The sequence below is a fragment of the Saimiri boliviensis genome, chromosome 13 (genome assembly GCF_048565385.1).
Source record: "Saimiri boliviensis isolate mSaiBol1 chromosome 13, mSaiBol1.pri, whole genome shotgun sequence".
Lineage (NCBI taxonomy): Eukaryota > Metazoa > Chordata > Mammalia > Primates > Cebidae > Saimiri > Saimiri boliviensis.
The window spans coordinates 98,774,165-98,794,656 of NC_133461.1; the positions used below are offsets into that span (position 1 = coordinate 98,774,165).

At 44.7% G+C, this 20,492-nt stretch overlaps 1 protein-coding gene across 2 annotated transcripts in view; it reads left to right on the forward strand.

Annotated features, from left to right (window-relative positions):
• SLC25A37 (solute carrier family 25 member 37) overlaps nt 1-20,492 on the forward strand; it is a 108,288-nt gene that overhangs the window by 38,550 nt on the left and 49,246 nt on the right. The window contains exon 2 of one of the 2 annotated variants that reach the window (XM_074384067.1): nt 9,727-9,849. The exons of the other annotated variant lie outside the window; for it this stretch is intronic. Within the exon in view, the coding sequence (XP_074240168.1) occupies nt 9,832-9,849 (18 nt within the window). The 5' untranslated portion in view covers nt 9,727-9,831. The remainder of the gene's footprint in view (nt 1-9,726; nt 9,850-20,492) is intronic. 2 annotated transcript variants of the gene reach the window in all.

A 20,492-nucleotide genomic window follows, 5' to 3' on the forward strand; every position in this document is an offset into this window, starting at 1 on the left:
GACTGCACTATTGCACTCCACTCTGGGGGCCAAGATGGTTATGCCATTGCAGTCCACCCTAGGGATGGAGCGAGACTCTGTCTCAAAAAAAAAAAAAAAAAAAAAAAGAAAAAGAAAAGAAAAATGATCTAAGGACATAAATAGGCAATTCACAAAAGGGGAAATACATATGGCCACAAACACATAACAAGATGCTCAAATACATTTTTTTATCAGGCAAATACTAATGAAAACAATAGCGAGATACTGTCCACACTCTGCTGGTCACCTTGAAAGATCTGGTAGGTGAAGGGTTGTCAAGATCGCAGGGAAATGGGAACATTCATGCTCTGCTTTCATACATAAAATGGTGAGGACAATTTGGGCATACCTCACACCCACAATTTCCTCTCACAGGAATTTGGAATAGAGGCAAAGGAAAATAGACGTTTACTGCAGTGTTGTTTGTAGTAGTGAAAAATTGTTAATGATATTAAATGTCTGCTGAAAGTGAAGAGGCCAAATAAAATATGGTATGTCCATATAATGGAATGCTATTCAACACAAAAATACCTTATATATATATTATTTATATGTGAAATTATATATATATGTTTGCATATATATACATGTATGTATATGAAATTCTGGAAGGAAACACATCAAACTCCCAAGAGAGGGTGGGCACCTAAATAACAAGGAAGGGTTTGGAATTGTGGGAGATGGTCAATGGGTACTTTAGTCTTGTATATGATGTCTACTTTTGTTTAAAAGGTGCATGTATTTATGTATCTTTATTTTTCTTTTTGAGATGGAGTCTCACTCCATCCCCAGGGTGGACTGCAATGGCACAATCTTGGCCCCCAGGCTGGAGTGCAGTGGTGCAGTCTTGGCTAACAGCAACCTCCACCTCCTGGGTTCAATTGTTTCTCCTGCCTCAGCCTCCTAAGTAGCTGGGATTACAGGCACGTACTACCATGCCTGGCTATTTTTGTATTTTTAGTAGAGATGGGGTTTCACCATGTTGGTCAGGCTGGTCTTGAACTCCTGACCTCAAGTGATCCACCCACCTTGGCCTCTCAGAGTGCTAGGATTACAGGCATGAGCCACTGCGTATGGCCATGTATCTCTTGTTCAATTAAAAATAATTTAAAATAGCCAGGTACAGTGGCTCACACCTGTAATCCCAGCACTTTGGCAGGCTGAGGCAGGTGGATCACGAGGTCAAGAGATGGAGACCATCCTGGCTAACACGGTGAAACCCCATCTCTACTAAAATTACAAAAAATTACCCGGGCGTGGTGGCACGTGCCTGTAGTTCAAGCTATTAGGGAGGCTGAGTTAGGAGAATCACTTGAACCCAGGAAGCAGAGGTTGCAGTGAGCTGAGATTGTGCCATTGCACTCCAGCTTGGGCAAAAGAAAGGCTACATCTCAAAAAAGAAAAAAAAATTTAAATATGAAAGACTGGAAGAATGCATTGCACATTCACAGTCTTATCTCTTGGGAATGAAATTATCAGTGATTTTTAGCTTATTGTTTTTTCTAATATGCATTTTCTCAAATTTCCACAATATTTGTCTACCACATTTGTAATAAGAAAACAGTTATTTTTTAAGGATTATGGGAAGTTTCAAAAATTCTCAAAAAGCTAGTTTTAGTTACCTTAAATATACTACCATTCTCTCCTCCATCACTTAGATCAGGCGTCCCCAAACTACGGCCCATGGGCCGCATGCGGCCCCCTGAGGCCATTTATCTGGCCCCCTGCCACACTTCAGGAAGGGGCACCTCTTTCATTGGTGGTCAGTGAGAGGAGCACAGTATGTGGCGGCCCTCCAACGGTCTGACGGACAGTGAACTGGCCCCCTGTGTAAAAAATCTGGGGACACCTGACTTAGATAGACAGCACTGTATTTGGGAGGGGTGGCAGGGTTTTTTGTTGTTCTTGCTGTTGGAGACAAGGTCTTGTGCTGTCACCTAGGCTGGAGTGCAGTGGCACAATCATGGCTCACTGCAGCATGGATCTCTCAGGATTAAGAGATCCTCTCATCTCAGCCTCCCAAGTAGCTAGGACCACAGGCATGCACCACCACTCTCAGCTAATATTTATTTTTGTTTTTGGTAGATATGGCATCTCTCTCAGTAGCCCAGGCTGGGCTCAAACTTCTGAGCTCAAGCAATCCTCTTGCCTGGGCCTCCCAAAGTGTTGGGATTATAGGCATGAGCCACTGTGTCTGGCTTGTGTGGCAGGTTTTATTGAAAAATTAGATAACTCCCCAAACTTTGGAAATATTTAAAAAAAAAAAAAAAAGCCTTCGGCTGGGCACAATAGGTCATGCCTGTAATCCCAGCACTTTGGGAGGCAAAGGTGGATGGAATACCTGAGGCCAGGAGTTCGAGACCAGCCTGACTAATGTGGTGAAACCCCATCTTGACTAAAATTACAGAAATTAGCCGGGCGTGGTGGTGTGCACCTGTAGTCCCATCTACTTGGGAGACTGAGGCAGGAGAATCACTTGAACCTGGGAGGCAGAGGTTGCAGTCAGCTGAGATCATACCACTGCAGTCTAGCCTGGGGGACAGAGCGACACTGTCTCAAAACAAAACAAAACAAAAAAATAACTTTTAAAATTCACTTAGTCAAGGCAGCTCAGGGGGTTCTAAGTAAATGGCTCTTCCACTTTTCACTGATGTTCTATTAACCAGCAGACTTCAAGGATTTGACTTACTGACAACACATGTTTAACTCCAGTTAAACTTACGTTCTGGCAGTGAGTCTTTTCAGATAGTTGAGGGTTTATCCTTTTCAACTCTTAAACATTTTTACATTGTAATAATTTGAAGTAGAAATATTTCTGGAATATTTTACCTACTTTTCTGCCTCCGAACACGGAGGATCTAGTTCTAGCCTTCTCAGCCTTGCTACTTCTGAAGGCTGCCATGTATTTATACTGTGAGTATCTGCCTTCAAGCACCCTCTTTCCTTCTAATTCACCACGGGTTTAGAAATTAACTTTTTGGGATTGTTTATACAATAATCAGCATGAGGGCTCAAACCAGAGGATTCCTTAAGATCAAAGAACACACAGACTTTATGAAATCTATCTTGGCTGTTTCTCAGCCCTTTTTGTTTGTTTTACTGCTTTCTGATTCTCAGTGGTGTTCTGAAGTGCTGGCTTCAAGTTTGGGGAGGCAGTAGAAGGTAGAGAGGAGAGAACAGCTTCATTCCTTGCCAAACCGTGATCTCTCTAAGGTTAAAAGTTGTGCCATGGCCCCAGGCTCTGGTTACAGAAATGAGATGCCAACAGATGAAATGTGTGAATAGCCCTATATTGAAACAGAAACTGGAGTCATACAGTGTCTTCTTTAAGATTCTGTGATTTTATACAAGAATTTCCCAAGACCGAGCAGGTGATTATTAATAACCTCTGAAAATCACAACTGTATGCAACTGAGAAGGTGGGAGCCCAGGGAAGTGTGTGCAGAACTGAGGCTGTCATCATAGAACTGTTCTTTGCAAAAGCAGTAGGGGGAGAGAAGGGAGAGTGTCAAATGGGGCTGCAAAGCTCAAGTTTCACAAATAAGGACTTTTCTTATTTGTATGTCACTGTTCTTCACTCTTCTTCATGCTGCGATAACCAGGCAGCAACTTCATGTGTGGTGATTCACACCTGAATTCTAAGCCTTTGAGTTCAGGAGGTTATGGCTCATTAGATGTTATCACTTCGCTGGGAGGGGATGATAACCAGATCTAATAAAAACACAATGGATGAAGATTCCAAATTCCTTTAAGAAGGAGAGATTTCCTTCTCAAGTGTGCAGGGCCTGCACAAATTGCTCCTATTGCATTTACATGCAACGAAAGTTCAGAGCAAGATAGTAAAGAAAAAGGGAATGGCCTGTTAATAAGTCTCCTGTAGGGTCTGCCACTCATTCTGACAGACGGCAGCTTCTCATGAATCGATGTTATGCAGGAGATTCGAGGACGAAGCGCAGGAGTCGGGGAGAGATGAGCTCTCCATGTCTCTGAGCTTTTCCGTCTGTCTTTGCATCAATGTCCCTTCAGTAAGGGGAGTTTCACCCCTTTGCTCAACTGGAAGGCAAAAATAAACGACTGTGCTTGAGGAAGTACTTAGAGTTAGCAGGGGGTTGTGTGAGATCAGAGTACAGGGATTGTCTCTCCTAAAAGGCCTAATCGTGAATAGGGGAGGCAGGTGACTATTCTCCTTAGGATACAGTTTATTCTGGGGCTTGGCTTCCACAGTAGGAGATTTGAAACATCCATAGGGAGGGCATTGGGAATGTGCTTGAACTCCTGAAACGTTGGTCCTGGAAAGGGCCTTAATAATTAGTTTCCTCATTTTATAGACACAGAAATGGTGACCCGAAGAGGTGAAGGAATTTATTTAAGATCACACAGCTATTCCCAAATCTAAGCCTACAGATCACAGGTCTGGTGCCCTCTCTACAGATTTTCTCAAAGTGGGGTCTTCTGATACTGCACCTCAGAATCATCTGGTGTGTGTATGTGGGTAGGGGATATGTTGGTAGTGGTGAGGAGAGTTGCTAAAATGCAGATTTTTGGGTCCTGCCTTAGACCTACAGAATCAGAATCTCTGGGAGTGGCCCCTGGGAATCTGTATTTTAGCATCGAGTGAATCTTATGCAGTCCTGCTTTATTTCAGCAACACCTGGAAGTACTGGCTTCTAAATGATCTATGTAGCATAGCTATCATTGCTAAAATGACTCCTAGAGAACATAAAAACAACATATCCTATTAGTAGCCAAGAGACTATGTCATGTCTCTTGTTTACGATGTGTGATAATTAGTTTAATATCTTTTAAGCCTAAATCATACCAGACAATGCTTTGAACAATCAAAGCAAGCTGGAGAAACAAACACACCTCATATTGGTCCTTTAAGAGCTTCTGTTCCCCTGGGTTCTAATAAGGGTGTGTGCCGGGGGCAGGTCACTCCCAGCTTATCATACCATACCCACCACTTCTCTGAGAGATCTCACTCCGTACACGTGGCTCTGGCCTGAGAGCAGATGGTTTCTGATATAGGTCTGAACCTGCCCTCTCCCTAATCAACGAGAAAGGAACTGGCAATTCAGTGGGAGATAAATACAGCTGAGCTCTCCCGGGAGGAGCCCCCAGGAGGGTTAAACATGATATGTGAACAAATGATGAACAGGTCAGCAGCTTCCACCTACTCTTCCCCCAAAGGCCATTTTCACAACACTGTCAGCTGTACAACACTCACCAGCAGAAATGGACAGAAAGATAGAACCTCCGAAGCCTGCTGGATTCCTGCCAAATGGCTAGCCCCTTAGGGAGGACTTGCCTCGGGTGCTTGTGTACCTGATTCTCCCACCTGCCTTCCAGCCCGCCCTCACCTGCCTCCAGAGGCTCTGGCCGAGTCAGAGCCTTTGAGGTTCTCTCCTGCGCCTATGTCTGGGTAGCATGGAGCAAAGACAGAGCTGAATTTTAACAATGGCCTCATCAGGGGAAACCACTCATTAAAGTCACCCTACGTGACTGCTGAACTGCAGGGAAGGGTGTAACGGGACTGCAGAGGTTGCCTTCAGCCTGCACATGTTTACTGTTTTCAAAGGTCATCTTTTCGCTTGAGAAGAGGTAGGAAAGGACTGTTATTTTAATTTCTCTAAAAGTTACAGTAGAGGCAGGGTGCAGTGGCTCATTCCTGTAATCCCAGCTCTTTGGGAGGCAGAGGTGGGTAGGTCACCTGAGGTTGGGAGTTCAAGAACAGCCTGACCAACATGGAGAAATCCTATCTCTACTAAAAATACAAAACTAGCCAGGCATGGTCTTACACACCTGTAATCCTAGCTACTCGGGAGGCTGAGGCAGGAAAATCCCTTGAACCCGGGAGGTGGAGATTGTGGTGAGCCGAGGTCATGCCATTGTACTCCAGCCTGGGCAACAAAAGCGAAACTCTGTCTAAAAAAAAAAAAAGTTATAGTAGAAAGCAAAGCCAGAGGCGCCAGAAAACCAATTCCCAAAACTCAGCTCAGTGACCTCCAACACAAAGTGTTCAGACATTTCTCCAATAAATAAGCCATGCTGGGGTTCAGCCACTGAGGCAGGGTCACTACCTGCTGGGTGACATTGGTGACTGCCCACACACAGTGCAGGGTGTGGGCCAGAACTCCGCTTTTGTTGGCACCCTAAGAGTACTTTGATCTCTCAGGGCCTGGTCCATACTTATCAAACTCACAAGATTAATGTACGGAACTGGATTCCCAACCTGTTAGTGAATTTACAGTGAGGAATAAATAATCGAGCTCCAAAGCCTGGACACATTTCTTCTCTGAAGGAAGAGTCTTGTAGAAACTAAAGGGTGGCTTGAATGGTTACCTGGTGAGCCCAAAGCCACAATCAGGGTGAACTGGATAAGTCAGGTGTTTCACAGCATCATTGTAAATAATTGTAGGGCATTATACACCCATCCAACGAAAGGCTGCAGGATACTGGCATGCCACCTGTGCTCACAAGCCCTGTATGTCCCAGCTCCAGGTGGCTGTAGGCAGTTGGGACCTGCAGGTCTTGCCAAGTCTTCATCCTTTCCTATCTCTGTGGGGACAGGCATTGCTGAGGTCTCTAGACGTGACTCTTCTTTTACTCCCAGACTTCAAAACCCCTTTTCGTGAACCCATTCTTTTTTCTTCCCTAATGGAAGCATTGCTACTTGCAATCCATTGTCAGTCAGAATTCATGCACCTGAGCATCCTCCTCTCTTTCAGGCGGTTGTGCAGCTCTGATGTTCTCTATGCAAACTCTCAGCTTTGACCATCAAAGGAAAGTCAAATTTCCCTCATTGCCGGGGTTGTGACGGGTACCACTCTGTAGCCCCCTAAGTACTAATTGATAGCAGTTATAAATCAAGCTTCCAGGAACAAAGACCAGATTGGGGATTTTCTTGTGTTTGCCTTCTTGTCTCCTATGCTCTCAGTGCTGGGACATACAGTTCAAAGAACTCAGATAGATGTTGGCCAAGACCTTCAAATGGAAGCTAAGGGTCACTGTACTGAGAAAATTCCTGAGTGGAAAGGTACAGTGGGCACAGTTGTGGCCCATCCTGTCAGTGATCATTCCCTCTCTGATATGGTTTGGCTCTGTGTCCCTACCTAAATCTCATCTTACATTGTAATCCCCAGGTGTTGAGGGAGAGACCTGGTGGGAGGTGATTGGATCATGGGAGCAATTTCTCCCATGCTGTTCTCATGATAGTGAGGAAGTTCTCATCAGATCTGATGGTTTTATAAGGGGCTCTTCCCCCTTGGCTTCACACTACACACTCTCTTGCCTGCTGCCATGTAAGATGTGACTGCTTCCCCTTCAGCCATATTGTAAGTTTCCTGAGGCTTCTGCAGCCATGCAGACTGTGAGTCAATTAAACCTCTTTTCTTTCTAAATTACCCAGTCTAGTATCTTTACAACAGTGTGAGAATGGACAAATACACTCTCCTCCCTTTCTCAGTCACTAGCAGGGACTATCTGGCCTGCCTGAGGAGCCTCTGGTTTTGCTTGGGAACAGAAAATTTCAGCCTGAGAGACCCAGCATATGGCAGCAGAGTGAGGGTGACCCAGGAGTCATGGGGAACACAAAGCAGAATCAGAGAGAGGTGACAATCAGAGAGCAGCTCGAACCTCGTGGGGTGCTTATTAAACACTTAATACTTAAAGAATGACTGACCAGCTGGCTGAATGAATGAATACCTGAGTAGTCTGACAATCTCATTTTACTAAGGAGGAGGCTGGAGCCATAGAAGGCAGCTGATTTGCTCCAAGTCCCATAGTCGAGCAGTGACACCTGGGATGGGCTTGTAGGTGATGTGAGTCCCAGCTCTTTGGTTGTGAGATCACAATGATGGCAGTTGGATAAATGGGGGACAATGGCACAATAGGGTGGAGTGAAGGAAATAAAGGTGAAAACTAGAAATCCTATAAGAAGAATAAAATGATTTTGAGGCCGGGCGCGGTGGCTCAAGCCTGTAATCCCAGCACTTTGGGAGGTCGAGGGGGGTGGATCACGAGGTCAAGAGATCGAGACCATCCTGGTCAACATGGTGAAACCCCGTCTCTACTAAAAATACAAAAAAATTAGCTGGGTATGGTGGCACGTGCCTGTAATCCCAGCTACTCAGGAGGCTGAGGCAGGAGAATTGCCTGAACCCAGGAGGCGGAGGTTGCGGTGAGCCGAGATCACGCCATTGCACTCCAGCCTGGGCAACAAGAGCGAAACTCCGTCTCAAAAAAAAAAAAAATGATTTTGAGTTCTCTTTTAGAAGAGTTTCTTACAGAAGTAGAAGAATTTCATCAGCCCTGGCCCCAAAGCCTGCCCTTGTCTTTGCCCTTGATAGCACACCTTCTGCTCTCCTCCCACCTCCATCCACCCAGTCAGGCATCTTCCAGAAAAGAGACCTTTATTTTATTTCCTTTCTCTTTCATCTTTAGTCCCTCCCCTCTCTATCCCCCATGGGTGATATGTATGAACAGAATCTCATCCTAAGTAACATTTTCACTAGGTCTGACTCCCTTATTTCTCTTTTATACTTCAGCATCAAACTCCTTGAAAAAAGTTCCTAAGCTGGGCATAGTGCAATCCCAGCACTTTGAGAGGCTAAGGTGACAGATTGCTTGAGCCCAGGAGTTTGAGACCAGCCTGAGCAATGTGGTGAAACCTTGTCTCTACTAAAAGTACAAAAAGAATTAGCTAGGAGTGGTGCCACATGCCTGTAGTCCCAGCTACCTGGGAGGCTGAGGTGGGAGGATTGTTTAAGTTCAGGAGGTAGAGGCTGCAGTGAGCCAGGATTGCACCACTCTGCACTCTAGCCTGGGCAACAGAGTGAGACCCTGTCTCAAAAAAAAAAAAAAAAAAAAAGAGCCTAGACCTGCACTGTTTAGTATGGTAGTCACTGGCTCCATGTAGCTGCTAAGCACTTGAAATATGGCTAGGGTGAATTGAGATGTGATGTAACTATATATAAAATACATATACTGATTTCAGCTGGACACGGTGGCTCATGCCTTTAATCCTAGCACTTTGGGAGGCCAAGTTGGGCAGATCATGAGGTCAGGAGATTGAGACCATCCTGGCCAACATGGTGAAACCCTGTCTCTACTAAAAATAGAAAAATTAGTTGGGCATGGTGGTGCGCGTAGTCTGTAGTCCAAACTATTGTAGTAGCTCTGTAGTCCGAGCTACTCGGGAGGGTGAGGCCAGAGAGTCACGTGAACCAGGGGCTTTGAATCCCAGAGGTGGAGGTTGCAGTGAGCCGAGATCATGTCACTGTACTCCAGCCTGGTGACAGAGGGAGACTCTGTCGTGTGTGTGTGTGTGTGTGTGTGTGTGTGTGTGTGTGTCTTTGCGTATATATACTGATTTCAAAGACAACATAAAAGAAGAATGCAAAAATCTCATCAGTAATTATTTTGGATAAATTGAGTTAAAGAAAATATTAACATTAATTTCACCTGTTTCCTTTTACGCTTTTTAAGGTGGCTACTAGAAAGTGTAATGTTACATAATGTGGCTTGCCTTCTATTTCTACTGCCTAGACTGTGCTTCAAACCACCAGCAGACCATATCAAACACAAAGCACGGTGCTCACCAAGTTCTCATCAAGTTAAAATGGGCACTGGGTTTATGGAAGAGCTTGTGTTCTCAATCCATCATTTACAATTGCCTTTTATTTATTAATATTTTTTTTGAGACAGAGTTTTGCTGTTGTTGCCCCCACTGGAGTGCAATGATGCAACCTCCGCCTCCCAGGTCCAGGTGATTCTCCTGCCTCAGCCTCCTGAGTAGCTGGGACTACAGGCATGCACCACCACGTCCAGGTAATTTTTTTTATTTTTAGTAGAGACGGGGCTTCTCCATGTTGATCAGGCTGGTGTCCAACACCTGACCTCAGGTAATCCACCCACCTCGGCCTCCCAAAGTTCTGGGATTACAGGTGTGAGCCACCGTGCCCAGCCACAGCTGCCTTTTCAGTGAGGGAGCACTGAGGTTTTGACTTGGGAAACTGATGAAAATAACAAGGTAACTTACTTGTTAACCAGGAAAATGGATTCTGAAATGATGGTGATGGTGCCACCAACACGGGCCCAATCTTTATGTCTCTCATCAGACATCCTGGCCCAGCAATGTTATCGGAGGCTGGGCATGTGCCTTTCTGAGGACAGTTAGAGCATTCTGTGACCAAATAGGATGCCCACATAAAGCATTTCATGCCCAGACCTGAGGTGGAAGGAATGGGGAGGGAGCATGGAGTCATTGAGGAGCCCCAGACAGCAGGGAAGACCTGAGCCCTGATCCCGGCACTGCAAGGTCTTGTGTAAATCACGGAACCCTCTGGGTTTCCCCATCAGTAAAACCCATGCCCTGTAGCTTGGTGCTGTCTCTGGAGTTCCTATCCTTCTTCCTTATACTTAGAATTTGGCAGGCCTTTAGCAAATTGCTTGAGAGCTCTAAGCCTGGGTTTCCTTGTTTGTAAAATGAGGACTATGATAGTGATGTCTCGGGGAACGGTAAAATGTTAATGAGACAGTTCATGCGTATCGTAGTACTGACATACTGAGTGCTCAACAAATGTTCAAAACAGACAATTAAAAACTCATCTTAAGGGCCAACCAATCTAACTTCTACCCAAATTCAAGGATGTTCCTACATTTTCCTTAACCTCTGTCTCAGCTCATTTGGTGCTATGGTCTCACAGGGCAGAGGCTCATTTGTTTGTTTATTTTTTATTAACCTATTAAAGCCTAGTGTTCCATGATTGGGACACTAAGCACATGGGAGTTATTTATATTATACTGCTCGAGGTCATGGCCAAGGTGTGATTGCAAAAATTCAAAACATTGCGTAACCTCATGCATAAATGGGTTAAAAATCTAATTTTTAAATTTTTTATTGCAGCAAAATACAGACAACATAAGATTTACCAATCTAATCATTCTTAATCCTACAATTGAGCAGCATTAAGTACATTCATGTTGCTGTGTAACCACCAGGACCATCCATCTTTAGAACATTTTCATCTCCAGACTAAAACTGTACCCATTAACACTAACTCCCCATTCTCCCACTCTCTCAGCCCCTGGAGACCCCACTCTATTTTCTTTCTTTCTTTCTTTTTTTTTTTTTTTTTTTTTTTGAGACAGAGTTTTGCTCTTGTTGCCCAGGCTGAAGTACAATGCTGTGATCTCGGCTTTCTGCAACCTCTGCCTCCCAGGTTCAAGCGATTCTCCTGCCTCAGCCTCCCAAGCAGCTGGGATTACAGGTATGCACCACCATGTTCAGCTAATGTTGTATTTTCGGTAGAAATGGGGTTTCTCCATATTGGTCAGGCTGGTCTCAAACTCCTGACCCCAGGTGATCCGCCCGCCTCAGCCTCCCAAAGTGCTGGGATTACAGGTGTGAGCCACCATTCCCAGCCCCCACTCTACTTTCTGTCTCTATGAATATGACTTTTCTAGGTACCTCATGTAAATACAATCACACAATTTGTCTTTGGCTTATTTCACTTGGCATCATGTTTTCAACTTTAATCCATGTTATAACATATGTCAGAATTTCATTCCTTTTTAAGGCTCAATAAGATTTCATTTTAGGTATAGAATACATTGTGCTTATCCATTCATCTGTTGATGAGCCCTTGGGTTTTGAAATTTTGAGAATTTCTAACTACTAGTTCCTTCTTAGAAGGAACTAAAATTTGCCTTTCTAGGACTTAATCCCAACCCCTCAGCTGTGCCCTCAGGCCCCACCACACCAGGGGACCCCTCTTCCCACAGAAATCCCTGGATTTGAAGGGAGATTCTCAATTCCCACCCAAACTCTTCAAAGGCTGAGAAGTTTCACTGACTATTCATAAATTCCAGACTCATTGCTTTTGTGGCTTAAGTCTTCTGACCTCCTTCAGTTGACTGAAGTCTTTCTGCAAAGGAGTCATTGGAAACTGAGCTGACCTGTACCCTATGCTGGATAAATTGGGATAAATAAATATATTATTAACATTAATTTCACTGGTTCCCTTTTAGTCTACTGGAAAATTTAAAATTATATACATGGCTTATAACAACCTCTTTTATCTTGACACTTTATTAATGTAGCTTAAGAAAGCATTCTCCTGTTTTCGGCAACCATATTTCATTGATTTGTTTATTAAACAGTTTTTACTGAGTGTCCTGTGAAGATGAGGCAGCTCAGCATAGTAGTTTAGAAGTTGAGCTCTGGGGCCGGGCATGGTGGCCCACGCCTGTAATCCCAGCACTTTGGGAGGCCAAGGCAGGTGGATCACCTGAGGTTGGGAGTTCAAGACCAGCCTGACCAACTTGGAAAAACTCCATCTCTACTAAAAATAAAAAATTAGCTGGGCTTGGTGGCACATGCCTGTAATCCCAATCCCAGCTATTTGGGAGGCTGTGGCAGGAGAATTGTTTGAACCTGGGAGGTAGAGGCTGCAGTGAGCTGAGATTGCAGCATTGTACTCCAGCCTGGGCAACAAAAGCAAAACTCTGTCTCAAAAAAAAAAAAAAAAAAAAAAAGAACCAGATTTCCTAGGTCAGAATCCAAGATCCATCCCTTGCTTTTTGCCACTGTATACATTTCCTAACTTTTCAGGACCTCAATTTCCTTATTATCTATAAAGTAGAGATAACAGTAGTACCCACCTCACTAAGTAGTTGTGAGGATTAAATGCATGAGCGCCTATAAAACACAGAGGAGGGCCTGGCACTCAGTGCACTCTGGGCTCTTTGTGGTTTGCAGTCTAGTGAAATGGTCAAACCACCAAACCATTACATGACAACTAGAATTTATTCATGGGCAAAGGTGTAATTAAAAGATAGGTTTTTATGTAGAAACTAACCTCTGTCAATTACACCGCAGGATACAAAGTCTTATGATGAGAGAATTCAGGATGATATAGGAGTACCAGACATTTATCCACTCATTTATAAAAATAAATACTTATTAGGTTTCTATCATGTCTTAAGGACTGCTGTAGATTCGGAGAAGCATCGGGAAACAGATCAAAGTTATGTCTCTCCTGAGACACATTTTATTGTGGGAAACAGACAATAAATACACACAAATAAGCACAGTCAATAAAACCATAAATAATCCCATTAGACATTTAAGAAGAATACATACAGTTATACTATATATTGGAAAGTGACGCTTTGGAGGTAGAGCCGGCATGATTCTTGATAGAATTTTTTGTGTGAAAGACTAGGATTCAAGAATGACTCCAGGCTTTTTGGCTTGAGCAACTAGAAGCAAACCTGTGAGGTCAGGATGGCTTCCCAGAGGAGGTGGCCTCTAAATGGGGACTGGAAGGAAAAGTAGTAACTATCCAGGTGAAGAGAGTCAGGGAAAATTGTTCTAGGGGCAAGAGTTTGTGCCAAGCTTGGGGGCAAGGACAGTGTCATGTGAAGTTTTAACAGCTTAGGAGTGCTGAGTCCTGTCCAGTAAATCCCTGATGTTTGGGATTTCAGGGTAAAACGTGTTTTTTTTTTTTTTTTTTTCTTTTGAGATGGAGTCTCACTCTTGTTGCCCAGGCTGGAGTGCAATGCCATGATCTTGGCTCACTGCAACCTCTGCCTTCCGGGTTCAAGCGATTCTCCTGCCTCAGCGTCGCAAGTAGCTGGGATTACAGGCATGCACCACCACACCCAGCTGATTTTGTACTTTTAGTAGAGATGGGTTTTCTCCATGTTGGTCAGGCTGGTCTCAAACTCCCAACTTCAGGTGATCCACCTGCCTCGGCGTCCCGAAAAGTACTGGGATTACAGGTATGAGCTGTTGCGCCTGGCTTAAGGGTAAAATGTTATGCTTTTAAAGATTTAAAAAATAATTTTGGATTTTAACATTCTAAGAAGTGACACCTCGTAGCCTTGTCTTCTAAGAGGTTGATAAATCTGCATTCCAGGACATTTTCCAGTAGTTGATTTAAAAAAAAAAAAAAAAAAAGGTTGAGCTGAACCCAACTCAAGGACAGAGTCTCGTGTCCCACCCTCTTCCTGCTGATATTGTCACCATTAATCAGCCGTCTTGGGGTACAGCAACAAATGGACCCAACTATCATAGAAAACGACATGGCCTGCAGTTCTCCAGCTTACTCCTTAATAATAGCCCTAAGAAGGAAAGGAGATAAGATAGCTGAAAGTGCTGGGAAGTTATCAAGTTGCCATTTTTTAGGGTGACTTGGCCACCAACTTCCGGGAATGGAGAGACACCGAAACTAAGTGAGTTCATTGCTCTCCTAGGACAGTGACAGAAGGACAGAGGGGAATACAGCAAAGCTACAAGAAGGCACTCTGTGTATTTCTATCTGTGTAAATGTGCTCGACTGTTATATCTTTGTGCCTGGGTGAGTGCACACGCCTTTTAAGAAAAGCATGGTTTACTTGTGCCAGATGGACCAGTATTGAGACTGCTAATGCCCTTAAAATGACTTTTATGGATGTGACACAATTGATGAGAATTTGAATTGATCTGTATCTTAAAATTAAGTTCACTGAACTGAGAAAATCATGTTTGTGTCCTGATTTTATATACTTGCATTTATCAAAAAGACTTTGATTTTTGGGAAAAAAAAAAGAGGACTTTTTTTTTTTTTTTTTAGATGGAGTCTTGCTCTTGTCACCCAGACTGGAATGTAGTGGCACAATCTCAGCTCACTGCAACCTCTGCCTCCGAGGTTCAAGCGATACTCCTGCCTCAGCCTCCTGAGTAGCTGGGATTACAGGCACCTGCCACCATGCCCAGCTAATTTTTGTACTTTTAGTAAAGATGGGGTTTCTCCATGTTGCCTAGGCTGGTCTCAGACACCTGACCTCAGATGATCGGCCTTCCGAAGTGCTGGGATTACAGGCATGAGCCACCGCGCCTGGCCAGAGGACACTTAAAAAGCCGAATTAACTGCCTATTAAGAGACAGCTCTTTGGTGAACATAAACATGCTATGAAAAATGTCTACGGCAGGCTGGGCATAGTGGCTCACACCTGTAATCCGAGCACTTTGAGAGGCCGCAGTGGGCAGATCACCTGAGGTCAGCAGTTCGAGATCAGCCTGGCCAATATGGTGAAACCCTGTCTCTACTAAAAAATACAAAAATTAGCTAGGAGTGTTGGTGGGTGCCTGTAATCCCAGTCACTCAGGAGGCTGAGGAAGGAGAATTGCTTGAACAGGGAGGCAAATGTTGCAGTGAGCTATCGTTGCACTTGCACTCCAGGCTGGGCAACTGTCTATAGCTACAGTAAGTGCTGACGAATATTAACCAAACACTAAGGGGAAATGGACATTTTTGCATGTATATATCACTAATATATATATCATGTACCTTCTGTAATTTCTCATTTAATTCTGTAATGTAGGAATTACTGTGCTAATTTTATAATTGAGAACCAGACTCAGAGGGCAAGTAATTTTTCCAAGCACACACAGCTAGGTAGTAGGTGGTAAGTCAAGAGTTCTGACTTCAGAGTTTACCTTTCCATTCTCTGCTTCTTCCTCAGTCAATTAAACAAATATTTACTCTATTTTTTCTCCAAAATATATAAATATTTCTACATTTATAGTTATATATTGACTTACATGTTATAAAAAGTGTAGAAATCGGCTGGGTGCGATGACCCACGCCATTATTCCCAACACTTTGGGAGGCTGAGGTGGGTTGGTCATGAGGTCAGGAGATCGAGACCATCTGGCCAACTTGGTGAAACCCCGTCTCTACTAAAAATATAAAAATTAGCTGGGTGTGGTGATGCCTACCTATAATCCCAGCTACTTGGGAGGCTGAGGCAGGAGAAGCGCTTGAACCTGGGAGGTAGAGATGCAGTCAGCTGAGATCCCACCACGGTACTCCAGCCTGGTGACAGAGCGAGACTCTGTCTAAAAAAAAAAAGTGTAATCATAAGTGTCCAGTTCAATGAATTTCCACACTGTGAACACGCTGAGTAAAAAAAACCAGGATACAGCCAGAATGCTAGGAGTTTCTCATGCTCTGCAGCCACAGAGGTAATGACTATGCTGGTTTCTGACACCATCTATTGGCTTTTTCTGGTTTTGAACTGTATACTAAAAGAATCATATTGCCTACTATTTTGTGTCTGGCTTCTTTTGCTTCACATCATGTTTGTGCATTGAACCTATTGCTGTCCAAAGTTGAGAATCATTCCTTTTTGCTGCTGTGTCACATTGCATTGTGTGAACATACTGCCATTTGTTTATCCATTCTGCTACTGATGAACAGTTGGGTTGTTTCCAGTTTGGGACTATTGTGAATGGTGCTGTTATGAGCATTTTTGTGAATGCTTTTCGCTACACAGAGTAGGTGTTCCTGGGGTATAGATTGGGAGTAGAACTGTGAGTCATCGGTCCTGTGTACATGCGCTTGACTAGCTATCGTCAGACCGTTTTCTAAACTGGTTGCATCAGAGCTGGTTAGTTTTAAAAACTGGACTAAAAATAACACTTTCTGATTATGTTCACCAAATGTCCTGATGCTTGAAAATCTGTCCTGAGTAGGCACATTTCTTGGGGAAAACTGCTACGTAGCATCTTGCTACATAGGCAAATTTTAGGAATTGCCACATTTTGGCTCAACTGAGAAGGATGCATTTATTACATCAAATGGGACTCTGGAAATGAACAAAGCAGAATTGAGAAATTCACAGTGTGTATGTGGCTGAATTTCCCCGTAGCCTGGAGCTTTGATGTAGGGAAGAGGTACCATCCAGCCCATTCTAGCACAGCCACATTGGGAGCCTGGGGTTCCATCTACCAACACAATAGCTGAAAGGTTCAGCCTGGGAGCCTGAGAGGAGGGGGAAGATCTGGCTGCTCTCTGAGGTCACTCCCAGGGTTCCTTTCTGCTACCCTATGTTTCTGAAGGGGACTGTGAAGACAGACCAGCAAGTGGTGATCCTTGCTAACCCTTCTCTCCCATCTGAGAGACTCTCAGTGCTAACTACACCCCTGCTTTGGTAGGTGGTAACCTGGCCACCTTTGCACATCTTTCTCCTGCAAATTAACAATCACTCTGCAATTGCCCCTCACCAGCAGCTGAAACAGAGGTCCAGACTTGAGAGACATATATGACTAAATGCAGGAGAGACTAGCCAGGCATAATTAGATGCTGTGGACAGAGAAAACACATGGAACCCAAATGGAAAACCACAATGGTTGGTGCTTCCAATTGCAAACGAGCTGCCTCTCACAAGGGCAACTCTTGGGAACAGTGGGTATTTATTTACTCAATCCTGGTCTGTCTCCAAAGCACGTGCTTGTTATTTTTATGCAATATCATCTCCATTCTCTTACAGAGAGGCCTCTTTTCTGCTCAGTAGTCTATTTGAGGCATGGAAATACAGCAACTTTGCTGCCTGAAGGATCGTGGTCAATGAACTCTCTTACTCACCGTGCATAGAGCTCAGTATAAAACTCACCTGGGGAACTTGCAAATGTGGCCATGTGCTAATGTGCTGTGTCAGGCGAACCTGGCAAGAGTGGAGAATTAATGACTATTGATTTTTACAGAGCAGGCATCTGAGATATGACAAATGATAGCAGTAAAGGAGTTTTATGAGCCTCTGAGTTTATTTCAAAGGTGAATAAGTGAAAGGGTATTGAATGACACACCTGGGGTTTTATCCCAGCTCTGCCGCTAACCACTTTTGTGTCCTTGGGCATGTCACTTTACTTTGGATCTCTTTTGACCACCTGTAAGGAAGGCCTTATAGACTGTATCATACACTAGTTCTCTTCGAGGTCCCCAGCTTAGTAATTCCATATTGTCCTAAAAAAGGTAGCCCCCTGGCAGGGTGTGGTGGCTCACTCCCATAATCCAGCAGTTTGGGAGGCCAAGGTGGGCAGGAGTTTGAGACCAGTCACCTGAGGTCAGGAGTTTGAGACCAGTCACCTGAGGTCAGGAGTTTGAGACCAGTCTGGCCAACATGGTGCAACCTCGCCTCTACTAGAGGTGGTGGCATGTGCCTGTAATCCCAGCTACTTGGGAGGCTGAGGCAGGAGAATTGCTTGAACCTGGGAGGTGGAGGCTGCAGTGAGCTGAGATCACACTACTACACTCCAGCCTGGGTGTTGGAGCAAATCTGTCTCAAAAAATAAATAAATAAATAAATAAAAGCAAAGAAAGGTAGCTCCCTCATTTAATGTTTGTGACATATACTTTGGAAGAAAAGAAAATGTTACTTTTTTTTTCTCTCTCTTTTCCACAAACTGTGTTGAGAACCTGCAGCTCTGAGGTATAGCATGTTCTTTACCTGGGAATCATGAAAATCTGCAATATTTTTATGCTGTCATATAGGAAGATGAAGCTTTTTTTCAAAGAAACTCCGACTCATTCAATAATTTGTACTGTTTATTCACTGTGTGTATTCAAGGAACTTCGAGTGTAATGGGACTGTTAAGACAGGGCTTCCAGAACTACAGTGTAAAGTGCAAGGTTCTAAGAGCTGTGGGAGAGGCAGGGAAGAGCTCCAGGGTTCATCTTACTCTTTAGGGGTCAGAGAAGGCTTCATGGGAGGTGAGGTGTCTGGGATGAGAAACGAATGTTCAACACCATTTTAACAGGACATAAGGAGAGACCAGAGCCATAGGTTTAGGGACATAGTTTTGGGGATGACAAGGAAGGTCTGGCTATAATGACTATGACCCTATGTCCTGGTTTTCCCAGGATAGTCTCGGCTTCTATCTTCTGTCCTGGTGGAATTGTTAACAGTGACCCTTTTCATTCTCAAAAAGTGTCCCAGTTTGAATGATAAATTACAGAGTCATACTGTAGATACAGATGATGCTGTCTCAGAGGCTGGATTCAGATGTGGCTGATAGGATCTAAGAGCCAAAAAAAAAAAGAGAGAGAGAGAGTCAGAGACGACTCTGTGCTTGGCTGCAGGTTGGTAAAAAGGAGGTAAATGCAGGGGAAAAATGGCATTAGAAGGAGTTGGTGGCCAGGAGCGGTGGCTCATGCCTGTTAATTGCAGCACTTTGGGAGACTGAGGAGGGGACGTGGATCATTTGAGGCCAGGGGTTTGAGACCAGCCTGACCAACATGGCAAAACCCTGCCTCTACTAAAAATACAAAAATTAGCTGGGTGTGGTGGTGGGCACCTGTAATCCCAGCTACTTGGGAGGCTGAGGAGGGGAATCACTTGAACCTGGGAGGCAGAGGTTATAGTGAGCCGAGATCGTGCCACTGTGCTGGGCGACAGAGTGAGACTCCATCAAAAAAAAAAAAAAAAAGGAGTTGGTGATTGTGAAGAAAGATGGGAAAGGCAGAGCTGGAGGGGCCTGCACACCACTGGTCCAATCCAGATCATCATCTCACAGATGAAGGAAAGAGAAAAAGGGATGTTAGGACAGGAACACAGGCCCCGTGGGGCTCTTGCCTCTCCCTCACTGGACTGAGTTGAATAGTGTCCGTCCCCCCACTTCATTCATGTCCACCCAGAACCTGTGAATGTGGCCTTACTTGTGAATATGGTCTTTGGAGATACCATCAAGTTAAGACAAGGTCATCCTGGATTAGGATGGGCCCTGAATCCAATATGACAGGTATCCTTATAAGAAGAGGGAGTTTGGACAGACAGAGTCACACAGGGAGGGTGCCACATGGCAACAGAGGCAGGGGTGGGAGTGGTGCATCGGTGAGCCATGGAGTGAGCGGAAGCTGGGAACTGGCAGGGGCGTCCTCCAGGACAGCCTTTAGAGAGAGCATGACCCTGCCCACACCTCCATCTTGGACTGCTGGCCTCCAGAAAAGCAAGACAATATATTTCTGTTGTTTAAAGCCACCCAGTTTGTGGCATTTTGTTAGAGCTGTCCCAGGACACGAATATTGTATGCTTTCTGAGCTTTAGGAATATTCAGGTAGCGCAGTCGGGAGGCACATGAACACGTGGGACTGGAAGAGAGAGGACCTGGGGTTGGTAACTGGGGCGTGGTAATGGGAGAGATGACCAAGGGCATCAGCTTGATGCCCTTGAAGGCCTAGAAGGACAGGGCAGCAGCTGCCAGGACGCGGAGGCGGGGAGGGAGGAGACGGAGAAGGCAGAGGGGCAAGCGGAAGTGAGGAAGGGATTCCAGAGGAGGCAGAGGCAGAGAGGTTCATGCTGGGAGGAGAAGCCAATGTAGCTGGCATGTGAAAATTCCTGTAGAAAACTGCAAGGGTTGGTCGGGTGTGGTGGCTCACGCTTGTAATCCCAGCACTTTGGGAGGTCGAGGCGGGTGGATCACGAGGTCAAGAGATCGAGACCATCCTGGCCAACATGGTGAAACTAAAAATGGTCTCTACTAAAAATACAAAAAAAATTAGCTGGGCGTGGTGGCACGCACCTGTAGTCCCAGCTACTTGGGAGGCTGAAGCAGGAGAATTGCTTGAACCCAGGAGGCGGAGGTTGCAGTGAGCCGAGGTTGCGCCACTGTACTCCAGCCTGGCTCCTGGTGATGGAGTGAGACT